At 24.5% G+C, this 23,914-nt stretch overlaps 1 protein-coding gene across 2 annotated transcripts in view; it reads right to left on the bottom strand.

The window, feature by feature from the left end:
• The window catches only part of LOC127277673 (uncharacterized), a 49,715-nt gene that overhangs the window by 5,888 nt on the left and 19,913 nt on the right, over nucleotides 1–23,914 (bottom strand). Inside the window, exons 1-9 of one of the 2 annotated variants that reach the window (XM_051298980.1) lie at nucleotides 9,105–9,565; nucleotides 2,125–2,703; nucleotides 1,546–1,745; nucleotides 1,256–1,473; nucleotides 1,038–1,188; nucleotides 618–956; nucleotides 443–538; nucleotides 243–372; nucleotides 26–177 (exon numbers count right to left, since the gene is read on the bottom strand). In XM_051298980.1, coding sequence (XP_051154937.1) covers nucleotides 26–177; nucleotides 243–372; nucleotides 443–538; nucleotides 618–956; nucleotides 1,038–1,188; nucleotides 1,256–1,473; nucleotides 1,546–1,745; nucleotides 2,125–2,668 — 1,830 coding nt within the window. In that variant the 5' untranslated portion in view covers nucleotides 2,669–2,703; nucleotides 9,105–9,565. Of the gene's footprint in view, nucleotides 1–25; nucleotides 178–242; nucleotides 373–442; nucleotides 539–617; nucleotides 957–1,037; nucleotides 1,189–1,255; nucleotides 1,474–1,545; nucleotides 1,746–2,124; nucleotides 2,704–9,104; nucleotides 9,566–23,914 lie in introns of those variants that run through there. The other variant, XM_051298973.1, reaches the window with a different exon arrangement.

Raw genomic sequence — 23,914 nt, 5'->3', positions numbered from 1 at the left:
AACATCATTTTTTTTTGTCACTTACATTATCATCAATTTTTCTTCCTTTCTTTAATTTTTGTCGAACACCAGTTTCCGATCTTCTCCTCTCTCTTTCTTGCTTCCGCTTTTCTAAATATTCCGGCGGTGATGAATATTGTTTCTTTGCTAAAACTTTGTCTATCGTGCTACAGTCTTCTATAATTAAAAAATAATTTTATTTTCTTTCTTTTAAAAATTAAAATTTATAAAAAAAAAATTACCTTCAGATTGCCTTTGCCCAATTTGCAAGACCAATTGTCTCGCATGTGAAGGTATCACAGCATTATAATTCTCTAAAATCACGCTCTTTATCTGTAGAGTCCATTCTCTCTTTTGTTCTAAATTCCGCGCCTGTGAGAAATTTTTTTTATTTTTTGAACATCAGTAATAAAAATTAAAATATATAGAAAAATTTGTTTACCTGTAACGTATATTGTAATCGTGGATTATCAAATGGGATGACGTGAAAGCTGAAAGGTTCACCAGGAATACTTTCAATCAACATAAGATTTGAACACTGGAAAAAAATAATAGTTTTTAGTTAAACGAGATCTTTTTTAGAATAATAGAAAATTAATTTAGAATTATAAATATACCATAATATGAGTTTTATAAACAAGTAGACCATCTTCCTTTTTTTTGGTGAGGAGAAGCATTTTCTCAAATAAGAAAGCGTGCCTTGGAGCTTTGGCTCCTCTCATTCGAAATCTTCCTTCTGCGACCAATTCACCACTTGTTGTTAAATCAGGACCTGTCCAGCCATACAATAGAGACTGTATTTCTTGAACTCGCACAGCGTGTTCGTGTTTCTTTTGCATAGCATTGATATGATCCGCAATACCGTTCATCGCCTCTAGAGCACCTTCAATCGCTTTACTGCCTTCAGTTTGGTTCTCTTTGTCATAATAACCAGCACCGTACTCTTTTGATAAATTCTATAATAATTAATCAACATAATTATTAAAAATCTTTTTATAAGAGGAGAAAATCATAATAAAATAAAAAGTAGAATTTACCTTTAGAAGTAGATGGTACTTTAAAATTCTCTGAACTGGTTTTAACAAATATGCTCCGAGGGGTAAAGCATGGTCCAGTGCTGCTTGTCGTTCTTTAAAAGCACTCGCTAATTCCTCTTGACTCATAAGTTTCGTTAATACTGAAACTGTCCTGCAATCAAAAAACATGTTTATTTTTTTCTTTATTAAAAAAAAAAAAAATAAATCGAATATTTTACCTTGGATAATTTGTGCAATACTCAGTGTAAACTTTAAATCCTGAATTGTGTTTAATAAAAGTATTTGCCACGCAAATTGGATCTAATCCACAATTTTCTATTTCGGTAAGAAATTGACTATTAAATTTAAAAATATCTTCAATATTGCTAAATAAATCATTAAGTTGTAAATGATGTACTAGTGAAGCTGGATCGTCTCGCCAAAATATAAGATACCCCTTTAAAGAAAATGATAAATTTAAATTATTGTTTTAAATTTTATTTTCTGGAAAAACATTTAAATGACTTACTTGAATGACTTGTCGAAGATGTTCAACATAAATAGCTTCGGTATCGACAATTTCAACGAGAACTCTTTCGACAGGATTTCTATGGGGATCACAATATCGTGGCCTATGATGTAATAGAGGATTATTTTTTATACTATTTCCATCTTCAATTCGACAACTAGCTTCAGAAACTGTTACAACCACACCGCTGTCTCCTGAGCCTAAAGAAAATAAATGTTTTTTTATTATTATTTAAATTACTATTATTAGTTGATAATAAACTATAATAGTTTCTTGATAGTTAATTAAAAATCATAGTAATAATTAATATCCAATATAGAAAAAATTATTTCTCTACGATTTTCATTTCCAAATACTATATTATTAATTTCTTTTTATTCTCAACTTTCTATAATGAATTTACTTTTGGTAAAAATGATAGTTTCCCTATTTAATTAAAGAATCATCTTCATTTTTTTTTTTTTCTACAATTTTCCAAGTATTAATTATTAGCTATATAATAATTTTGAAATTAATCAAAAGAGAGAATTATCGACATTCCGTGATCGTTGTTTCTTTTTTTTTTTTTTCGCTCGTTACCTTGAGAACTGGCACAAGTGTCAGCAAGTGATTCGACAGAGGTCAAGCAGGGATTAGCAGGGCACGTATTTTCCTGATTACTACAGCCACTCGATGATGTACTGGAAGCAATGGAACTTCCGGATAATGGCCGACTTCCCGTTCTTCGATGTCTATTATAACGAAGCGCTGTTAAATCATTATTATTATTATTTTGATAAAGTGACTTGTCATCGGACACTGAACGTTCCTTGAGTGTACTTTGTGATGAAACAGTGTCATCATTCTTATCAATTTTGGAATTAATGTTGCTGCACATTAATGATGCTTCCAACTTATTCGAACCATCTTGGGATTTATTAGACTCCATTTCGTTTGTTACTTCTTCCCAATTGGAGTTGTTGATCATTGATTCGGAAGAGCACAAAGGACCCAATATGGATTCACGATGAGATTGTGAGACCAAGCTGAGACGTTTTTGTAGGGCTGCTGGTATGTTGCAGGATGATGGCAGGACTACATGATTCGTGTAGCCATTCCCCCTTCTTGCAAGCTCGTCGAACATCCCAAGCAACTGAGGCACTAAGTCTGTCGAGGTACCTGTAAAAAGAAAAATAAACATTTATACTTTATTTGGAAGGACTTTTTTCAAAAAAAAAACCAGAACACTTGAAAATAAACTTGTTTTGATATTTTTTATTTTTAATAAGGTTTAATATTATGAAAGAATTGTGAAATTCTTTAATATTATACTGATAGATTAAAAATTATCATTTTGCTGGTAGAGCGAGTTTTTGCGATCAAACGATATTGGAGGGATATATAATTCGTGTAGCATTTTGCGAAAGTGTATATACAGATTAGAAAGAAAAAAATAATAATAAAAGAATTAAATTCCAATTTCCCATGAGGCGGCAGACGGGAAATCGATGTCTAGCCATACATCCGCTATACTATAAACATTCTTTAGTCAATATTTTCTAAAAACACTTCCTTTTTTTTGCTACTCATAATCTTCTTTAATTTTTTTCCCCTTTTTTTTAATAATTCAAAAATTATTTTTTAAAAATAATTACAAAATCGAAAATATTGGTAAAAAAAAATAAAAATATTGCTAGATTTAATTAACTTGAAGATGAAAACTAAAGATATCGGGAATGACATCATAAATGTTCTGATATACCTCAAGTTTCGATTTTATTAAAATTAATTGAACAATGTTCTACTTTAAGTGGAGACCGGACGCATCCGAGATTCCGGTGCATCTGTTCATTGATCGAAGATCATTTAATCTGCTCATAATAAATTAATGCGGTCAGTGTCGTGACTATATTTATTTGATATATATATAGAATCAAAATGATGAATAAAATTTCTAATAATAAAAATATAAATATAAAAAGAAAATTAATAAATAATATTTTAATAGAAAAAATAATATTTTAATGAAAACTAATAATATTTTTATGAAAAATATAATTTAATGAAAAAAATTATTTTTGTATAAAAAAAACTTTGTTAAACAAGCACCAACGAAAGGAAATAAATTATAAAATTAAAAAAAGGGGGTAAAATGTGTTTAGTGAATAATTTTCGCAGATGTGAACAGCAAGTGCAACTTTTATAGGAGGAGAAAAAAAAATGCTCTAATATTATACCACGTGGTACTTTTCATATTCGAATAGAAGATATTTCATTCATGTCGGACTGAAATTTTATTCTATGTATAACGAACTTGTGCATCAATATATATATATATAAAGCTTGGAGGAGCGCGTTGAACTCACCACAGGCCGATATTTATACTTTTTATAACCCATACGACCTACAACGATGAGACTCGTTGGCTACCTAAATTCTCTTTATATATGCATGAACCGTGCACTATCTTCACGAAATATATTAGTACTAATATTTTCTTCTTGTCAAAAATCAAGTTTTATTATACAACTTGTCTGCGAGTTGCCTTCAAACGAAAGATAAACTAACTAATAAAATTCACAATTTCAAAGGAACAAAATTTACAATTTTAAAAACTAAATTTTTAAAAAAATTTTAATCATTTAGATAATTATTATATATATATATAATAATAAAATTCTTGGTCTGTCCTTCTGTCCTAACTTGAAGTTGGCCTTTTCTGATTTCACGTGTTTTTTTTTTAATAGTAATCTTATGACGTGTCAAATTTTGACAATTCTTTTTCTCATTTTTGCCAAAGTTGTATAATTGTGTTTCCAAATTTCTGAATAAGTTTATTTAAAATTCCAAATTTGAAAATTCAATCCACGAAGCTGAAGTACACAACGTTTACCAACGAAATTTTTTTTAAAGTTGTATATTGATTCAAAAATTGTATAAAAATACAAAAAATTTATGATGAGAAAAAAGATGTGCCAGGAAATTTCGTACAAGATAGTAATTTGAAAAAAAATAAATTTTTAAAAATAAATTTTTAAGGTACCAGGGACCAACGAGTACCTATTAAATATTAATTATAAAAACACAGGCCTCGAATCAACTTAAAGACACAAAAAAGTCGTTTTAGTCGATTTATATTTCAAAAAAAAGTGTATTTGTTTTTTACTTTTAACAAAAATATTTTACAGATTTTTAAATAAAAAATTTTTTTTTTTAATAATAATCCTTTTCGAAGGGTTAAAGTTGAAATTTTTAGAAATAATTAAATTTCAAAAGATATTGTTAATTTTCAAACAATTATTAAATTTTACTGAACTAAAAATAATTTATCAAACAATTTTTGGAAAACATTTTTTAAATTTAATTGAATTTTCAAAGATTTAAAATTGAGATTTTTGAAATTAATTGAAACTTTAAGTGTTTTTGTAATTAAAATTTTAGATGATTTCACTAAAAATTTATTAGAAAATATGCGGACAAAATACAATAATTTGAAAATCATTTTTAATTGAAAAAATGGTTTCAGATAGTTGAATTTTCAAAGAATATTATTAAAATAGTTAAAAATAATTGAATTTCCTTAGAGTTATAATTGAAATTATTAAATTTCAAAAAAAAAAAATTTTCGATGGAAAATTTTAGAAATAATTAAATTTCAGATGCTTTTAAGTTCAAATCATTGAAAATTCAATTAATTTTGAATTCAAATATTTGAGAATAATGAAATTTAATTTTGATTTTAAATTTGGAAAATAATTGAATTTCAGTTCATTTTGAATTGAAAATTTTGGGAAATAATTGAATTTTACTTGAAAATATGGATAATAATTTAATTTAAGTTCATTTTTGATTGAAAATTTGGATAATTAATTTTGAATAGAAATTTTAGAAAATAATTGAATTTTATTTCATTTTAAATTGAAAACTTGGTAAATAATAAAATTTTAAATTGAAAATTTTGGATAATTATTGGATTTTTAATTGATTTTGAATTAAAATTTCGGGTAATAATGTTCATTTTGAATTGAAATTTTTAAAAAATAATTCAATTTTATTGTGATATTTTTTTTTTAAATTATAAACAATTGTTAAATTTCATAAAAATTTTAATTGAAAAATAATTTTGATATAATTGAATTTGTGATATATTTCATTAAAATTATTAAAAATAATTAATTTAGTGAAGAATCATTTTAGTTTAAAATTTTTTAAATAATTGAATTGAAGAAGATCTGAAAAAGATCTACATTTTATACTAAAAAAATGTATTTTATTTACATTTTTTTCAAATGTAAAAAAAAAATGTCGCATTTTATGAAAATAAGTCGATAAAAGTCGTATTTTTGAAAAAAGTCGGAAAAAGTCGTATAATCCGAGGCCTATATAATTTTCATTATTATCATTTAATATGTAATAATATTCTAATAAATTAAATTATTATTGATAATATTAATTTTTAATTTCTTTATAACAAACAATTAAATACTCAATTTGGCGCGTTTGCGCGCGTTTAATTTTGCTAGTTAATTATAAATAATTAATTTTACATTTAAATAATTTAATTATAATAATTATTTTACATTTAAATAATTTAATTATAATAATTAATTTTACATTTAAATAATTTAATTATAATAATTAATTTTACATTTAAATAATAAAGAAATTATTTTCCATATTGTTTTGTTTTTTTTTCTTCATAAAATTATAAAAGATGTGAAAAAAAATGAAATCTTGTTGTGTGAAAAGAAGGAGAAATCTATTTAATTTACTTACACTTTAGCTTTAGAAAAATTTTCAATTATGTTTATACATGTGTTAATATATGTTGCGACATAAAAGTGAGACTCATTTTCATTTAACGACATTGTAATGTATAATAACTGAGCAGTGTGAAACGAAGGAACAAGATGTATTTTCTCCTTCCTATGGATAACATATGTTGAATCAATAATACTAAAATAAATATTACTTCATAATTTTATTTTTTAAATTTATATATATATACAATTAATAAAATTTGTTTATATGCTTTTAATACAGTATCCGAATTGAATTATATAAATAAATTTTCTTCAAAATAATTAGGAATAAAAATACGAAAACTAATGCAATGGAGTGCAAGGCAAAAAAAAAAATTAATATTCTCAATTGGCGCCGCGTAATTTCATGATATGAAAATTTACGAGTGCGATGGTAGTATAAAAACGAGGAAGGGGACGGCTTTCATTGACGAAAAGATCTTTCAAGTGGTATTGGCGCCCATAGAGAAAAAAAAAAAAAAAAAAAAAAAACCGCCATGACTCAACGACTTTTGTATATATGACACTCAAGGAATTTACTTTGATCAATGTTTTGAAATGGAAAAAAATTCCTTTTAAAATTTTTTTTAATTCTCAAATTAAATATTTGAAAAAAATACGAGAATTTGGAATTGTAATTTTTTTTGGAGAGAGAGAAATAAGAGAAGGATTTTAAAAAGATGAACTAGTTCAACCTGTATAAAAGGAGAGGGCCGTCAACCTCTTGAGGTCTCTGGCCTCCATTTTATGAAAAAGAAAAATTAGATTTCTCAACTCATAAAACTTATAATCGACAATTACTATCAACACGTTTTCCTTCATGCGATTTATTACAGAAAAAAAAATGCATCTTTTCCTTTTTTTTACATTTCATATATAAAAAAAAAAAAATGTTCTATTATTAATTTTTTTTTGTGGGGGGAAAAATTTATTTATTTTATTTATTTAAAAATAAAAAAAAATAAATATAGAATCTAAAATAAAAAATTTTCTATAGAAAATTATGTAATCTTTTTTAATTTTTTTGTAACTCACTCTATTTTTTTTACTGGTTGTTTTTATCAGTGATCAATGGACAAAATTCTTGACATTTTCTGAGTTTCACGTTATACATCCCAACGCGATTAGAACTAAAGTAAAATTCCAGAGACGGTTGTCAATGGACAACTGAGACCATCACGTCATTTTGTAGTGACGAAATACACATGGAAAATAAAAAGAAGAAGAGACAAAAGTGATTGTTAACATTAACCGGATACAATATGATGATTACATAAGGATGCAGAGTGAATCAAGCTCGATTTTCTCCTTTATTTCCTAGATCCAATTTTCAATCTTATAATCGGAACAAAGTTGTTCATGAAAATTGATGTCAATTCTAATCACGATTAAATAACAAAATTTAATTTCAAATCTTAACATATTAAAAAGAATTTATTCTCCTTGAATTTTTTTACTTAAAATAAATATAAAAATAAATAAATAAAAATTATTACTAAATACAATTAGTAATTCATAATTCTGGATTTAAAAAAAAAATTAGCATTTATGTAAACTACAATGTTTTTTCTGGGGATAAAAAATGCATACATACATCTTCACCGGAAAGAGTGTTTTGTTATCATTGCGGTGTATTAGATAATAATTCTGGGGAAATGAAATAAAAACTGGAATTGAGGTCTTTAAATTTATCTGACATTTGTTGGTGCTTAAAAAAAAAAAGTTGTTTAAACATTATTTTTTCCATGAATTTCATAAGTTGCTACGTTACAATGTAAACATATCAAAAATGTTTCTTTTTTCGTTTTTAAAAAAAAGAAAATTCCAAATGTGATTTTGATCAGGTTTATATTTATATGTGAATATATTGTAACTCATATATATATATATGTAAAATTATATTCATATCGATTCCCTTCGTAATCGAGGCGTATCGAAATTACTGATAAAATACGATTAGAGCAATTTATTACTTGCATAATAAAGCAAATAAAGCGATCATCTATCAATATAACGCTAAGGTATATATGTATCAAAAACCGGGTGGAGTCCGAAACAATATATGTTTTGCATCAGTAAAGATACAATTTTTTTTCAATGCTATTTAATGGAAATGAAAAATTATCTCAAAAATTATATAAATTAATACCTAAATAATAATATTAATTATCATTAAACATAATTAATTATTATATTAACAATTATTAAATATAATTAATATTAATTAATTATTATTATATTAATAATTATTAAATGTAATTAATATTAATTAATTATTATTATATTAATTATTATTAGTATTATTATTAATAATTATATTAATTATTAAATTAAATTAATAATTATAATTAAAGTTATAATTTTTCCGATATAGATTCTAATTTTTTTTTAATTATTGCATTTTGTTTAATTATTCTTAATTCCAGCGGTGCAGTTTTTTTTTTACTAATTACTATTTTCTACTGATTTCTAATGACTGTTTCGAATGAGTAATTATTGCTTATTACTTGGCAATTAGAAAAATAGTTAATAAACCATTTAGTAAATAACTATTACATATATCATTCAATTTTTAATTGTTTGAAATGTACAGTTATTGAATAATTTATTTATCACGCAAAATAACAAATTTTGCTTTTTTTTTAAATAAATATTTATTTAACCGTAAATTATATTATGCGGTAAATATTACAAATTTTCCGGTTATTAATTTAGTCAATTTCCGTGAAAAAAATTGTATTATATAAAATTTTTTAAATTAATAATTATAAATCTTACCGAAATTTTTTTTTAAATTTATTTTCCAATTAATTAAATTAATATATGGCACTTTGAGAACAAGATAATTTACACTTTAATTAGCATCCAACTCATTTATCTCTCTCGTTCTCTCCAGTGTGATGCATAGTCTTTTATTAATCGATCGCATAGATTTTTCCACACACATTTTTTTTGAGTCACATTTTTCACTCACACATACACAAAACTGAAACTAGTCATAATTGCTCCAGAAAAGATGTGGAAAAAGAATTTTTCCAGATTTTAAAAATTCCTAGGCATATATATAAGGGTTGATTTTTTCAATGATGTGTTATAAGCTTTTAACATTGATGATCGGCACGTTTGATTTTTCTTTTTCTCGAAAGAATAGAAGAAAAAAAGAAAAAAAAAAAAGAGTAACGTGAGATTTTTGAGAGCAGGTAACAAAACACAACCTTCACCATCGAGCAACAGGTAGGTACTACTCGCGGTGACTGTGCGTGCTCGATCATGAATGTGGAGGAGTTAACTCTCTGTGTGTTAAAGGAAAGTTCACACTGTGGCTGCACCGTTATTATTTAAAAATAAAATATATATGAAAATTCTTCATTCAAGAATTTCAATAATTTTACTAAAAACTGAAATTACTTTTTATTATCTCAACAAAATTTCATATTATATAAAATTAATTTTTTACAATTTTTTTTTTTTTATCACCCAAAAGGTGTTGAATTATATTCAAATATTGAATTATTTTATTTTAATTATTGAAATTAAAAATTATATTCACTATTTCCTTATAAGATAAACGTTTATTTAGAACGTGCCAACATTACAACCTGAATGATTAATTAATAATAATTCTCTGTCAATATTTTGAATAAAAAAATTTTTTTAATTCCCGTTAAGTTATATACTTACAAAAAGTTTTATTACCGGAAAAATTAAATATGTACAAACAAGAATTGCTTCACAAAGTCATTATTTTATTTTTTGTTCCCTTTTGCAAACAATAATGTAAAATGTTGTTGTATTAAGTCACGTCAAAATGTTCAAAGTTTATGTGTAGACATTCCAATTTCATTTTCAGAAATACATTTTTTTTTTAAATATTATTTATCGGATAATGTTACATTGATAAAAATTTATTTATCATATTTGATTAAACTCAAAAGACATTGTTTTTTAATCTCATTTTTTCAATATCGATTTATTTTTTGTTAGAAAAAAAATTATTTTCGATAAGAATTTTTTTATGTCCCTAAAAAAAATAATTTGAAAGAAATTAAATTTTGAAAAAAAAATTTACAAAAGCTTTAATTATTTTATAATAATTGAAATATATTTATAATATAGAAATCTATAATTAGAGGAGGATTTAACTATATACACTTGATTTAGTATCAACTTCAAGATAATCTATTTCCGTTTGATTTAGGTATTAAGTAGAGATGCACTAAATCTGACAAGTTTGCTCTTTTTAACGTTTATGTTCACAGTTTAAATCTGAAGATGCAATTTCCGGTTACGATATGTGTCTTCAGAGAAAGCCGTTTTGTTTCAAATTAGATTACGACTCCCTATATTCTATGAAAATTATTATATATATATAAACATAAATTCATTTAGAAAGTTTGAAAATATTTATAATAATTAAAATTAAAATATCAATTTAAATAAAAATAAATTAATCGAATAATTAAAATTTAAAATAAAATTTGTTTGGCATTTTTTTTTCTCTAAATTTTATTAATTGGAGAAGAATCTAAAATTTACACCTTTAGTGATAGTCAAACAAAAATTGCATTTTTTCCAAAGGCACAAGGAGGGCCAAAAATGATGCCGAAGAATGTGGTCCTGGACGTACTGACTAAGAGGGTCCGGAAGGTATTTTATCTTTTCAAACGAAGAAAACAATTTCTCTCCACAAGATGAGAGAAAGATGAAGTGAAAGAAAGAAAAGAAAGGGAGGGGGGGGAGATGAAGACAAATTAATTGCAAATTCCTTGTGGCTTCCGTTCGGTGTGAACAAAGCTTGAATTTCATCAAGGTGTATGGTGGGGGAGAGAGTCAATCATTGCAATGAATTACAACGAAGCAGTCACAGCTAGTGACTCACCGCACAATTATATATGAACACACATTCAGATGTATACTAATAATAATATTAGAATACCTTACAGAATCCAGTCTGAGTATCAAATATTATAAATTATTTTATCTATATATTAAGTAAAATACCAAAAATTCAAAAATTTTAATTATTAAAAAAAAAATTAAAAATTTTTGAGAGAGATTTAATTTGATTAATTAATTTAATAATTTAATTAATAATAATAATTAATAATAATAATAATAATAATTAAATGAAAATTAATTAATTTATTATTATTAATTATTATTAATTAATTAATTAATTGTTTTTATTAATTAAATTAATTTATTAATTAATTAATATTAATTAATTAATTTTTAATAATTTAATTTAATTTGATTTTTGAGATTTTTAAAAATATTTTCTAAATAAATACTATAATTCCTTTGAAGAATAATATAAGAAACTTTTCACAATGTTCTTTTTTGGACTTGCCTATTAATTCACAAAGCAATCTTGAAATGTTAAATAAAAATTTACTGTGAGAAGTATAGTAAATTGTTGCAGATAAATTTATTGCGTGACACACATAAGATAGAAAAAAACAATTGTACAATGATAAATCGGAAAAGATGATGCATAAAGGAAAAAAAATTCAATTATTAAAATAAAAATCCTCTTTGCTTTTTGAAAGTAAAGTCAACGAAATGAAAAAAATTATTGTAATTTTCGTTTCACAAATTAAGGATCAAAAATAAATCTCATTGAAATAACATTATCTCCCTTTCTCTCTCGCCCTAAAAATATAATCGTTTATAGATGCAACAAGCATAAATCTTTCTCTATTTTTTGAGAATCAAGAAGAAAATTAAACAAAATTTTTTGAAGAACGGAAGTTGTTCACCAAACCAGAAGCGCTAAAGGAAATGATTATAAATGTCTACCGTGATACTTCCGATTCGTGGAATTTGCGCGCACATATATAAGACTTGTTTATGGAAAAAGGCTGTTTCCGTTAGACGGTGCTTTATACCATCAAGAGGTTATAACGTATATATAAGATTCTTTACGTGTTACGTAAATAGTGTGTATAAGATGAAATATGTGCTTGTTGCCCTCGCGGATATTTGGAATAAAAAAAAAAAGAGACTCACGTGCGCGCTCTTCGGAAACGACGATACCAACCAACCAAAGGATATAAAGGAAAACACACGCTATATGCAACACTAACATATATATATATATATATATAAAATTTATGACTAACACATTTTGCGAAAGAGTTTTGAGTATATGAAGACAATAATTGTTTCTTTAAGAACAGAACATGCATTCTTAATCGGCTCCAGAATGCAGTTTAACCTTCCATTCAAGAAAAAGAGAATCATATACACTGTCTGTTAAAAATTCAATAAATTATCTCATAATAAAAGATTTAGAAATACAAAACTATTCTTTAAGAAAAAATGTTACAAAATTGCATTGGCATTTAAAAAAAAACGATTTTATAGTAATCGTGACTTTTTTTTAAAAAGACTTTTTAATTAACAGAATATTTTTTAGATAATTTTTTGGGACGCATGATTATGTTCTAAAAATCATTAGTCATAATTTACATTTTATCGAATTTTATTTGTCCTAATCAGTTTTGAGCCGAATTTTAATTTGTTCGAAATAGCATTTGGCATAATTTTCATCAATCCGATTTTCTATATGGCAGAATTTTTATATAACGGAAAATTCAACTCACAGAATTTTTATTTCTTCGAATTTTTATTTGTCAGAATTTTTATTTGCTTGAATTTTCATTTAAAATAATAGGCATTTTAAAGAATTTTTATTGGGTATAGAATTTCATTGAATAGAATTTTCATTTAGATGAATTTTCATTTGTTCGAATTATTATTATTTGATATAATTTCCATATAATCGATTTTTCATACTACAGAATTTTTACTTAACCGACAAATCATTTAATAGAATTTCTAATTGATAGAATTTTCATTTGTCCGAATTTTCAAATGGCCGAACAAACAATCGACAGAAAGATGTCGGCGCGATTTTTAAAATCAACCAATCAAAAATTATTCATAAAATTGTGATTGGTTGATTTTAAAAATCGCGCTGAAATCTTTCTGTCGATTGTTTGTTCGGCCATTTGAAAATTCGGACAAATGAAAATTCTATCAATTAGAAATTCTATTAAATAAAAATTCGATACATATTCTGTTAAGTAAAAATTTGTTTTAAAAAGAAATTCTGTCAAATGTTAATATAAAAATTCGGGTAAAAAATAATTATATATCTACACGGAAAAAATTATACTATTTTAAAAGGTAAAACCCGAATTGTCCGCACAGTTTCTGTGTATTTCTGGCAAATTTTACTCCAGAAATAGTAAAATTGACTAAATCCAGAATAATTTTTACAATTTCAGGAGTAAATTTTACTATTTCTTAAGTAAAAATTGCCAAAAATGCGCTGAAACTGCGGACAATTCGGGTTTTACTTTTAAAACAGTAAAAGTTACTTTATTTGTATATTTCCATTTTTCTCCGTGTGTAATAAAATTCTTTAAAATGAAAATTTTAACTAATAATTTTTATGTGGGATAATCATGCAACCCCCAGAATCTGTTGAGGAACGGCCTTTAATGTCTATATAGGAAAGAATTTTTTTGTAATCATATGTATTACAATATGGTCGTAAAAATTAATGCAATTCAAAAAATTAAACTTCCTCAATGAAATAAGAGATCAAGAGAAAAAAATTATTTGAGTAGGCGAGAAGAAGAAACGGGCATAATTAGGACAAGTAAATTCAATTACTCTAGGCATTTAGAGTGAGAATATAATTTAGAAATTAAAACCTTAATTCCATTGCGAAAAAAAAACCAATAAAATTCTAAACGTTAAAATTGTAAAGAAATTTCAAATAATTTTAGATTTTTAATATTTGCGGCATTACGAAGCTGAAGTACGCAACGTTTATATAAACGATTTTTAAAGAAATAATTTTTTGCCTAAAAAATATTTTTTGTATAATTTGTTAATTAATGAAAACTACAAGTAATATTTTTTAGGCAAAAAATTATATAGAATTTTTCATTGTAAAAAATTATTTCTTTAAAAATCGTTTATATAAACGTTGCGTACTTCAGCTTCGTGCGGCATTTAAAAAAAAACTTTATTTGTCAAAAAATATTCACATTTTCGGAGAAACTGCGAAACTTCCCTAAAGATACAATTATTTGAATATACGCAGAGTCCAGACAGTTTTTTTCCGCTACTTTCACATAGGCGCCACTATAAATGTTGCAAATTATATCACGGTAGAAATATATATATGTACCTAAGTTACATGATTTATATAATTTTCTTTTGTGTCAAAGTTCACTGCACAAAAGTGTCAAATGGTATATTATTATTTCTTCCTCTTTTTTTTTTACCAACACAGTAAGTATATATGAACACAATTTCACGCAGTACACTTATTTCATGTCGAGGTCGCGGATTACATGACACAAAGGGTCTTATTTTTCTTTCACATGACAAAGAGCCTCTCTTGCTGCTGTTTCTTTACTCATCGTTTACTTAAACTCTCAGTGCGCGCAAGTTTTGCAGTAAAACGCTGGATTTTTTTTCTTTTCACAATATATAAAAATATACAATGTCATTTGTTACTTTTATAAAACAAAGAAACATTAACTATGTTATTGTACGTAAAAGAAATAAAAAATTCTTTTCAGAAAATAGATTTAATAAAATTTGAAAGCGTTTATAAATGTATAAATGTGACGCAAACTGAAGAAAGGGACCTTAGAAGCAAGAAATTATAGGTTATGTTTGCAATTTTTTTAAATGAAAATACAAAAAAAGGATCAAATAAATAATTGATGTTTAAGTCGTCATTACAACTAAAATATTTAATAAACACTGATTTTAATTTACAATAATTAAAAAAAAAAACTTCCAATCAAAAAAAAATTAAAACAAACATAACCTTAATGTGATTTGCTTCTAAGGTCCCTTTCTTTAGATTGCGTCACAAATAATAAAATTGAGTAACTAACTTTCAAAATTTCTAACTCCAAACAAGGAAAGAGTCCTTACACCAGTTTTTAAAATACCTATTATTATTATTATATAACAAAAATCTATAATGAAACCAGTATTTACAAAGAGAAATGTAAAAGTAAGAAGAAGCTAATTGAGATTTTAATTAGGTCAATTAAAGAACATTATTTGGCATTATATATGTCAAAAAGAAATTATTTCCTGTATTTCAAAAAAAAAAAAAAAAGAGGACAATTTGTAAAAATAAGTTCAAAGAAAGTTGAAAATTTTATTTATATTTAAATATGTATCATTAATAACTTTGAAATGAATCGACTTGGATCTTTTGCATATAAAACGTAATGAAGTGTATGAACGTAACTTTCTCGGAGCGTGAAAATACACGTGCATCAGGTCCGGCTTAAGCTACATCTAAATATAGTCATGCACTCAAACAGAAACAAAAAGGAAAAATAAATATATATATATATATATGTATATAGGCAATTACACACAGTAGCAGAAATCAGTTATTTCATTTCACTTGTGAATTTTAACTCAATTCATTGATATTTAGAACTTATATGGTATAGTAAAAAGTAATTTTATCAAATTACAAAAAATAAATATATATAAAAGTATAATTTATTTTAATTTGCAAATTGTTTATTAAAAAAAAAATCTAATAATCCAAATTATGACAAAATACAGAAAGTATATACAAAAGTAATATTTAAATTTTCTTCCTGATTTCAGCAACTTGTACTTAACCTTTTGCCATTTACATTTCTACAAATTATACTTTTCTTGGAAAGTTGTTAATGAAACTCTTTATACATGAAATCATTCTGACTAGTATCATATTTTATCGCAATTTTGAAATATATAAAAGTGGCACATTATGTATATGACAAACTATTTGTGAGAGACCCTCGAATTAATGCAACGTTCTTTCGTACTTTGTTAGAATAATAATTTCTTCTTTTATAACATTACGAATAAGAAAAAAATGAATTAAAAAAAAATGAATTTCAAAAAATAGAAACATTCTAATTCTATTCTGTTTTCCGCGACGAGAAAAATGAAGGTTATATGATTCACTAAAACATTAATGTGAATCAGTAAAAAGATTATAATGAAACCTTTTATTAGTGATAATTATGGTTAACTTTCATTATGAGTCTCTTCGCGAACATTAATATTTATGCTAAAGTAAAAAATTATCATTTTTCCTCTTACGGAGATGCCGTAAAAAAGAATAGATTAGAAAAAAAAGTTACATATTTCTACCACTGAAAAAAAAAAATTTTATTTGATTCAAATACTCGCGACTACTTGACAATTATTAAATATAAATATTTATTTGTGTCAAATAATTTTTATTTAAATTAAATAAATTGTATTTGAATCAAATAATTTTTATTTAAATTAAATAAATTGTATTTGTATCAAATAATTTTTATTTAAATTAAATAAATATTTATTTGTATCAAATAATTTTTATTTAAATTAAATAAATTGTATTTGAATCAATAAAATTTCTGTATTTGAAATAAATACTATTTATAATTGATTCGAATAAAAATTATTTGGTTTAAGTAAATATATTTATTTGATAAAATATAGTCAAGTAATCGAGTATTTGAATCAAATAAATTATTTTTTTTGTTCTTACCACGAAAAAGTAAAAAAGATTAAATTTCAAAGACCTACCGCCCTAAATAATCTACAAAAATTTCTATTATTCAAATGTGAAATTGTAAATCCAGGAAATTTATAAAAAAAAAATCATTACCGGAAGTAATTTTCCAGAGAATTTTCTCTAAAAAAAAAAAAAAATAAAAAGTCGAGCCAATAATAAGGAAGTTGAGAGATATTGGAAATCGAATTTGTTCAACAGAAATCGATTTAAATAACAATATCAAATTTCGATTTTCATAAAGGAAAACTGAAGAGAAAATTTATGCAAAAGACAGGGCAAAATTGTGTTCTAGATTAGATCCCACACAAGATGAAGAGAAAGAAGACTTTTTTTTCATATTATATATATATATAATTCTCCCAGAAAGTGGAATGCAATGTTTTGCCATGGTTCAGTACACATTGATAATGCGAAATTGCGAATGGAATACCGTGATGCTTGGCGCCAATAGACGTTCTCCTCGCGTCCCTTTCTGACTCGCTAATCGTTTTTCTTATAAAACGAGCGCCTAAGACTTGACTAGTTTTCCAGCAAATCCATGTGAGAATCGCGACAGTCGCGACGCAATGACTCCACCTTTATATATATATATAGTGCGTATTATTAGCGAATCTCTTTTGATATCAAAACTAAAAACTCTCGAAACAATAAGTCAGAAAACTAAGTAATTATTTTCTTATCATTCATAATATTGTCAAAAATTCTATGTCCGAGAGTTTATTTCAAAAATTCGAGGTACATGAATTATTTATTACACGAATTTTCAAATTAAAATTTGATAGATTTTCTTTGTACACGAATTTTTATTTGTACAAATTTTAATTTAAGCGAATTTTAATTTGTCGGTATTTTTATTTATAAGAATTTTCAATACGCCGAATTTGTCCGAAATTACAAATGACCGAACAATCAACAGAATGATTATGGCGCCATTTTTAAAATGAAACCAATCACGATTTTCTCGATAATTTCTAATTGGTCAATTTTTAAAATTGTGCCAAAATCGATTGTTTATTCGCGGGCCATTTGTAATTTCGGTTAAATGAAAATTTGGCTTCTTAAAAATTCTGTCAATCAAAAAATTCGTATACAAAATAAAAAGTCGATGAATTTGAAATTTCTGTCATTTAAATATTCAAATCACACAAAAATTCTATTGAGAATTCTGCTAAATTAAATGACTATTAAAAAAAAAGACAAACAAAAATTTGGTAAAAATTCAATCAAGTCCGCAACGTTTTTAAAACGAAAACGAAGAAATAATTAGACAATATTAATTAATTTGGTTTAAAATTAAAGTTATTCGTTTTTATATAAAACTATTAATTTCTTGAAAGTTTGTGCAAATCAAAATTAAAGATATAAATTGACTGAAAAAAATAATTCTATTTTCATTTTTGAAAAAAGTTGTGGACTTCAGCCTCATAAAATTCGTATAGAAAAATTATGTCCTATAATTCAGGGTGTCTACTAAAAATCTGAATTAAAATTCCAGGACTTTTTCAGGACTTTCCAGGACAAATTTCTTATATTTCCAGGACATTAAATTGGATGACCTTAAGGAATAAAAAAATTTTTAGTTTAACTATTGTTTTCAGAAATTATTAAAAAAGTAATTAATCACTTAAGTAAATTTTCATTTTACTTATTTAATGAATTTTTTTAATTTGATTGACAAAATTATAAATTTTTGAAAATTTAAAAGCAAAATATAAAAAATTCAAGGACAAAAATTAAAATTCCAGGACTTTCAAGGACATTCTAGGACATTTTTTCAAATTCCAGGACTTCCAGGACTAGTAGACACCCTGTAATTCGAAAAATGAAAATTTGTGTAAAAAATATTATTATTTAGATAATTAAACTTATATATACTCACGCAGAAGTGCCTATTAAAAGAATACCGTGAAAGCTTACCTAAAACAAAAAAAAGTAACACCTATTTAAAACATAAATATTTCATTAAGATAAATATACATAATATAAAAGTTAAATAATATATGGTCCATTTTTTTTTGCATAAAAAAAATATGATTAAAAAATTTAAATTCTATTATCTAAAAATTTTTTTTTACGGTCATCAAATTTATCTGAAATTTATAACTTGATAACCCGTTAAAAGCAGATATGCATCTTTCGTCTATAACGGTAATAACAATAATTACATATATTTCTTACTGACAGCCGCGCGTCTCTCGAATTTTACTCATCAAGATTGCTGGTTGTCATGTAATTTGCTGTCAGGAAAAGCTACAGATCGATGATATATATTTTATGATACAGGAAGGAAAAAGGCAGAAATCACCTATAAGCAGTATTAAAAGATATGATGATTATATACTTAAAATTGTATATGTATATGATATTGTATTTGCAATCTATGTATTTTGAAATTTAATTTTACAAAATAATTTTTTCAAATAAAAAAATGAAATTGAAAATTTACATTCCTATAACCGTAGGGCAAAAACGTAAACTAGATTACGTGATATAGCTTTTTTATTTTTTTTTTTAAATACAACTTATTTTTTTTGTTTAAAATCTCAATTTAAATAAGTCAAATAGTCCAAATCATAATGTAATCTCGTTGATTATAAGACATGATAACTGTTTCTCTGAACTCATTGATTCTATTATATTCTATTCTTGAGGAGAAATTTCGAGATCGTGATTCGCGAATGGATAGTACTTATACAAAGAAGGTTGTAGACTCGATCTCTAAGTTGCAAAGATTAGCTTATGGAATTCGATTGTATACGAAAATGTTGAGAGCATTTTCTTCTGATATCATCACACAAGGAACTGATTGGTAAATTGATTTTCTTTAATTCAAAAATTGAATTCACAAGATATAAATCTAAAAAGTTTTTTTTTCGAATATTGAAACAAAGTAATAGAAGCATAATAATTTAAATCAAATAGAGGTTCAATATTAACTCTTTCAAGAGAATAATAACAAGGGCAGTTGGATTCACTGGCGAATTCGAAAAAAAAAATCAAAACTATGCACATTTAGAAAGGCGGTATTATGCCAAGTAAAGAGCGAGGGTCATTAATTAAAGATCTTGTGTCTCCCGATTACCCTGCTACATTTTCCACACGTTTGACTTTCACAATTCTATTCAGGAAGTAAAATCTGCTTTTGTGGAAACTTCTTCCTTCCATCATAGTACTATTTGTAAGAAAAAAGATATATTTGAACCAAATGTACCATTTTTTTATATTTAATCCAATTTTTTGGTTAGTTCAAAACAAAATTTGTTTAATTCAAATAAATATTTATTTGATCTATTTATTTATTCAGCTACTTTATGGTTATATTGGAATAACTCTTTATAACAAAAAAAAAACATATTATAACAAACAAAATCTCTATAAAAAAAAACTACAGTGAAAAAAAATTTATTTGATTCAAATAATCGGTTACTTGACTATTATCAAATAAACATTTTTATTTTTATCAAATATAATTATTATTTTAGTCAATTAAATGGTATTTGTTTCAAATACAGAAATTATTGGTTCAAATACAATTTATTTCATTCAAATAAAAATTATTTAATTCAAGTAAATATTTATTTGATAATAGTCAAATAATTGAGTACAATTTGAATCAAATAAATTTTTTTTTCAGTGCACTCAGAAAAAAAGATGTTTGAACCAAATGTACCATTTTTTATATTTAACCCAATTTTTTGGTTAGTTCAAACAAAATTTGTTTAATTCAAATAAATATTTATTTGATCTATTTATTTATTCAATTACTTTATGGTTTTAACACTTTATAACAAAAAAGAAAAACATTTTATAACAAACAAAATCTCTATAAAAAAACTACACTGAAAAAAAATTTATTTGATTCAAATAATCGGTTACTTTCCTATTATCAAATAAATATTTATTTTTATATCAAATATAATGATTATTTTAGTCAATTAAATGGTATTTGTTTCAAATACAGAAATTATTGGTTCAAATACAATTTATTTCATTCAAATAAAAATTATTTGGTTCAAGTAAATATTTATTTGATAATAGTCAAATAATTGAGTACAATTTGAATCAAATAAATTTTTTTTTCAGTGCACTCAGAAAAAAGATATGTTTGAACCAAATGTACCATTTTTTTATATTTACCCAATTTTTTGATTAGTTAAAAACAAAATTTATTTAATTCAAATAAATATTTATTTGATCTATTTATTCAATTACTTTATGGTTATATTGGAATAACTCTTTATAACAAAAAAAAAACATTTTATAACAAACAAAATCTCTATAAAAAAAACTACACTGAAAAAAAATTTATTTGATTCAAATAATCGGTTACTTGACTATTATCAAATAAATATTTTTATTTTTATCAAATATAATTATTATTTTAGTCAATTAAATGGTATTTGTTTCAAATACAGAAATTATTGGTTCAAATACAATTTATTTCATTCAAATAAAAATTATTTGGTTCAAGTAAATATTTATTTGATAATAGTCAAATAATTGAGTATATTTGAATCAAATAAATTTTTTTTTCAGTACTCTCAGAAAAAAGATATGTTTGAACCAAATGTTTTTTTTATATTTAACCCAATTTTTTGGTTAGTTCAAACCAAATTTTGTTTAATTCAAATAAATATTTATTTGATCTAAATAACTGTTTGGTGTTTATTTTAATAAATTTTTTGAACAAAGAAAAAAATTGATTGAGCTAAATAAACGTTTGGTTTATGCAATTTGGTTAACTGTATATCAATGCATTTATTTTGTTGATTTAACCAAAATTTGGTTACTTTAAACGAATTTTTTTCTGAGTGTAACTTAAAAATTATTTCTATTTTTCAAACGAATTTAAAATTTTAAATTAGAAATTTGTAAAATTAAATTTTTTTGTAATTCTTTTGGCAAATAAATTGATGAATTTGAGCTTCTGTTTGATATCAAGTGCGCATCATGATCGCACTTAATTTGTCCATAAATCACGAGATAATCACAAAATTTTTTTTTTTTTTTCGTAATTATATGATTTTCAGGTGATTTTGAAAAAGAAGACGGCTCGTTATTTCTCAAGAGGAACATCGTAAATTCTCACGTCGTTACGTTTATTGGTTAGATTTATAGCGAGGGAGGACACACGTCTCTAGGGTTGTCTATGAGATAAAATCCACATATATGGGTAATTCGAGGCATAGATAATATATACTGTTACGCGGAGTTAGTTCAAATTCTCTCAACGATTGGACAGTAAAGGACCCGATGAAAGTGATTTCTCATCGTGGATCTTGTTTATTCACCGCGGTATATAAAGAACGTTTTAGTTTTTATATAAAACGAATGGGTTATCATTACTGTCCATCTATTTTGCCTCGAGTCACATACAAGCCACGAAAGAGAAGATACCTTCCTGTTATATACAGATTAAATGTATATATATATATACTTTATACAGTTCTGTAAATATTCTAAGCTTCTATAATTTTCTTTTTGATAATATCAAAATGCACTTGTACAATACAAAATTTTAAGATAATTTTTTTATTTTCCCATTGGGACATTTTTTTTAGAAAATTCGTTTTATTAAAAAAAAAAATTGCATTTATCTCGATAATTGACTTTCTCGATATAATTATCTTGAGATAAGAATTCAGGAATTCATTGTCACACTTTGTTGCGGAGAATCAAACTTTCCATTTCACCCTGGATCACGCTAGATCGTGGATATTCTAGGATTCACTATTTTTTTTTTTTTTAGAGGCATGATATGCAAATAACGATCATGTGCACATATGGAATTTTATGTTCGTAATTAATGTTTAGTTTCTAAAATCAATCGGAAGATTATATGAAATGTTTCATAGCCAACAATGACCGCAGTAATTGTCGCAATTAAACTCTCTTAAATCAAGTGCAGCAGCTGTTTCTTTAATAAAAAAAAAAGAAAAAAAATTTAAATAGTTTATTAAGATTATTTAAAATTTATTTTTTTTAGTATAAATACTATTTTTATATGAAAAAATATCAAAATCTAGTATAATCAAACTTAACATACTTGAAGGTATAATTATTTATTCAAATCATTTGCAACTTCTGATTCTTCATTATCCTGATTTTACCACTTTCGCGACTTTTTCTTTTAATACAAACAATATTTCTTTCTTAGAAAATAATCAGCAAGACGATAAAACCTAGAAAATCTGCTTTACGATGAAATTAGTTGCAAATAGAGAAATAAGGAAGAAATCGATTCAAATAATTACGCAGACTAAATTTAATCCGAAGTGAGATAACCCACCTGCAAAGTTGTTTGTACTACTTTCGCACTCGAATGAAAGTGTGTAGGTACACAGAAAAAAAAACTGTTATTATATATATATATATATATATATATACAGTTTATAATATAAAAGGGGGAGTTTTTTTGAGTTAAAATTTTTTTATTTTGAAATAAAAAAATCTTCACACCCCAAGAGAAAAATTCAATGTTTTATTAATTTATATATTCAGGGAAAAAAAATAATGATCAATAAGTTTCATTCTTTATAGAGAGAGAGATTGACTTTAATTATAATATGGAAATTAATTTTCACATATTATACGCAATCGACTGCAAAGAAAAAAATAATCGGCAAAGTTTAATTTAATTTGCTCTCAGAATCATGCAAATTACTATTATTTTTCTTTAGATCGATGTTGTTAATTATAAAAAAATATAAAAGGTTAAGGATTTTTAATTAATAATTATTTTTTTTTTATAATAACATTTTGGATATTGTTTTTTAAAGCGTGACACAAAAAAAATTGATACCTAATTTATATAAATAATTACTTTTTATTAATAGTTTTGAAAATAAAATTATGAATAAAATTATAAACATTAATTTATTTTCAAAACAAAGTTTTTCATAATATGAAACAAATAGAAAAACCCATTGTTAACTAAAAAAAAAAAAATGTAAACAATATAATGAATCACTTTTTT

Source organism: Leptopilina boulardi, unplaced genomic scaffold (assembly GCF_019393585.1).
Source record: "Leptopilina boulardi isolate dan_hultmark-lab unplaced genomic scaffold, ZJU_Lbou_2.1 LbouV2_110, whole genome shotgun sequence".
In the NCBI taxonomy this organism is placed as follows: domain Eukaryota; kingdom Metazoa; phylum Arthropoda; class Insecta; order Hymenoptera; family Figitidae; genus Leptopilina; species Leptopilina boulardi.
The sequence above is the reverse complement of the archived record's forward strand: the minus strand, read 5'-3'. Positions and strand labels throughout refer to the sequence as shown.